Source organism: Mesoplodon mirus, assembly GCF_964341445.2.
Source record: "Mesoplodon mirus genome assembly, chromosome: X".
NCBI lineage: Eukaryota > Metazoa > Chordata > Mammalia > Artiodactyla > Ziphiidae > Mesoplodon > Mesoplodon mirus.
The window spans coordinates 1,150,927-1,154,120 of record NC_138981.1 but is presented as its reverse complement, the minus strand read 5'-3'; the positions used below and the strand labels follow the sequence as shown (position 1 = coordinate 1,154,120).

Sequence of the window (3,194 nt, the reverse complement as noted above, 5' to 3'; positions counted from 1 at the left end):
AAACTTGTAGTCGTTTGTTACACAGCACAGCAAACTGATACAGCCTCTCTGTCCACGGAGCCTGCTCTCGCTTTGCCTCTGACGAATTTAGGCTGCCTTTCCTTCCCTCCTCTGACGTGAATCTCAGCAGAATCGGGAACTACCTTCTTCTGAGATGATTCCTGTCCTAACTTCCCATCTCTCTCTTCCACAACTCCTTATTCATCCTTCTGGAAGACCCCGTTTCCTCTCTCTGACTTTTAATTTTCTTCATTTAAAAAAAAAAGGTTGCCCTGGTCTGATTCCGTCCTGCGTGACTGTTCTTTCGAACGGTAGTCTTTTATCTCCGTCCACTTTCTCTCCCACCGAAGTGCGTGCCACCAACCCATGGAAGATTCGATGGACATGGACATGAGCTCCCTGAGGCCCCAGAACTATCTTTTCGGTTGTGAACTAAAGGCCGACAAAGATTATCACTTTAAGGTGGATAATGATGAAAATGAGCACCAGTTATCTTTAAGAACGGTCAGTTTAGGGGCTGGCGCAAAGGATGAATTGCACATTGTCGAAGCAGAGGCCATGAATTATGAAGGCAGTCCAATCAAAGTAACACTGGCAACTTTGAAAATGTCTGTGCAGCCAACGGTTTCCCTTGGGGGCTTTGAAATAACACCACCTGTGGTCTTACGGTTGAAGTGTGGTTCAGGGCCTGTGCATATTAGTGGACAGCACTTAGTAGCTGTGGAGGAAGATGCAGAGTCAGAAGATGAAGAGGAGGAGGACGTGAAACTCCTAAGTATATCTGGAAAGCGTTCTGCCCCTGGAAGTGGTAGCAAAGTTCCACAGAAAAAAGTAAAACTTGCTGCTGATGGAGATGAAGATGATGATGATGACGATGACGATGATGATGAAGATGATGATGATGATGACTTTGATGATGAGGAAGCTGAAGAAAAAGCTCCAGTAAAGAAATCTGTACGAGATACTCCAGCCAAAAATGCACAAAAATCAAACCAGAATGGAAAAGACTCAAAACCATCAACACCAAGATCAAAAGGTCAAGAATCCTTCAAAAAACTGGAAAAAACTCCTAAAACACCAAAAGGACCTAGCTCTGTAGAAGACATTAAAGCAAAAATGCAAGCAAGTATAGAAAAAGGTGGTTCCCTTCCCAAAGTGGAAGCCAAATTCATCAATTATGTGAAGAATTGTTTCCGGATGACTGACCAGGAGGCTATTCAAGATCTCTGGCAGTGGAGGAAGTCTCTTTAAGAAAATAGTTTAAACAGTTTGTTAAAATTTTCCGTCTTATTTCATTTCTGTAACAGTTGATATCTGGCTGTCCTTTTTATAATGCAGAGTGAGAACTTTCCCTACCGTGTCTGTTAAATGTTGTCCAGGTTCCATTGCCAAGAATGTGTTGTCCAAAATGCCTGTTTAGTTTTTAAAGATGGAACTCCACCCTTTGCTTGGTTTTAAGTATGTATGGAATGTTATGATAGGACATAGTAGTAGTGGTGGTCAGACAAATGGAAATGGTGGGGAGACAAAAATATACATGTGAAATAAACTCAGTATTTTAATACAGTAAAAAAAAAAAAAAAAAAGGTTAATTAATTAATTAATTATTTTCTGCTGCATGGGGTCTTAGTTATGGCATGCGGGATCTTTCACTGCAGCACGCAGGCTTCTCTCTAGTTGTGGCATGCGGGTTTTCTCTTCTCTAGTTGTGGTGCCTGGGTACCAGAGCAGGTGGGCTCTGTAGTGTGCAGCACACAGCCTCTAGTTGAGGTACATGAGCTCAATAGTTGTGGTGTGGGGGCTTAGTTGCCCCGTGACATGTGGGATCTTAGTTCCCCTACCAGGGATCGAACCCACGTCCCCTGCATTGCAAGGCAGATTCTTTACCACTGGACCACCAGGGAAGTCCCAATTTTCTTCATTACTTCAGAATGAAGTTCTTACATTTTCCGTTCTCCAGCCCTACATCCTCCTCCCAGTCTCTTTACTAGACAATCTCATCTTTGCTCACTAACCACTCTCCAATGGGCATCTCTGCTCAGATGTCTCTCATCTCTACCTCCATATAAACCCAGCATCTTCTCAACAGCTCAGGAAGATGGGTTGAGTCTCCTCAGTGGGTCTCTAAACAACCCCCTGATCCCTTCCTGAACCTGACCTGTCCTGTAATACCTCTTTCAGGAAGTCCCACTGGGTTATCCAGAACCTAGGAGGCAAGACTTCTAGATGCCATCACATTGAGAGGAAAAAGAAGACCATCTTGCTTTCTGGTCTTCTCTTAGGAGGGAGGACACATACCCCAGACGCCAAACCCACGGGAGACATCTCCCATGGGACTGCACAATTGGGTTGCATACCCCTTCTCCAAACAATCCCTATCAAGGGACCAGTCTTGGAGGGCAGGTGGAGGAGGCTGCCCTGGGGTATAGGCTCGGGGGGTGTGGAGCAGAGGAAGGGTGAACAAATCAGACATCTCTGAAGAAGGAGCTGGGGCGGGGATTGGGGGGGATTCCAAAGGCAGCTAGCAACCTTCTGCCCAGACACACAGCTTCATCCGCTACAGAGGGATACTGCTGACATTAAGTTTCTTTTCTCTAGCAGATGTATCGCCAAAACAGAGATTTCTGCATTTACAAAATGAATGTTTCCAAATGCATAACTAATTGGATCCTTTTAAGGCATTTAAGGTTTAACTCTGATTTCCACAAGTCTTTCTTCAGTCCTTAATTATGAATGTACACAGCAGGATTTATTTTCAAAACGTTTCATTTTTTTTTCTTCATCCAAATATCCAGAAAGTCAAAAACAAACAAACAGAGTTGTGTGCACAGCTTGGATGGTGTCAGCCTCTAAATCAAGTCACTTGTTTGGTTTTAATTAGTGGAAGTCTGGCTTTAGCAGGAAAAACATCATTTTGGAAAACAACTTCGTTCTGGAGTTGGAAAATTGTCATCCGTTAAGGAGACATAAACGCCTCAAATTTCCCGCATGGAAACGCACGTTGTGGTAAATTTAGTCTATTTTTCTTTTAGCTGATAAAAACGCTATTTATCAAATGGGCATTTGGAAAGTGTGGGAATCATAGCGACAGTTTCAGGAAAGGCAAAAATATTTTGAATTATTATTTGTGACATCTAGTCAGTATATAAAAGAACAGATTGCCATATTCGTGGGTTCTTTGTGCAATAAATTTG

General features: G+C 43.1%; 1 protein-coding gene across 1 annotated transcript; it reads left to right on the top strand.

Moving 5' to 3' along the window:
• Window positions 1–273: 273 nt before the first annotated feature.
• On the top strand, window positions 274–1,573 carry LOC309796461 (nucleophosmin). Its single transcript, XM_082609602.1, has one exon. The coding sequence runs from the start codon at window positions 367–369 to the stop codon at window positions 1,249–1,251; it is 885 nt and encodes a 294-aa protein (XP_082465728.1). The 5' UTR covers window positions 274–366; the 3' UTR covers window positions 1,252–1,573.
• Window positions 1,574–3,194: the final 1,621 nt, after the last annotated feature.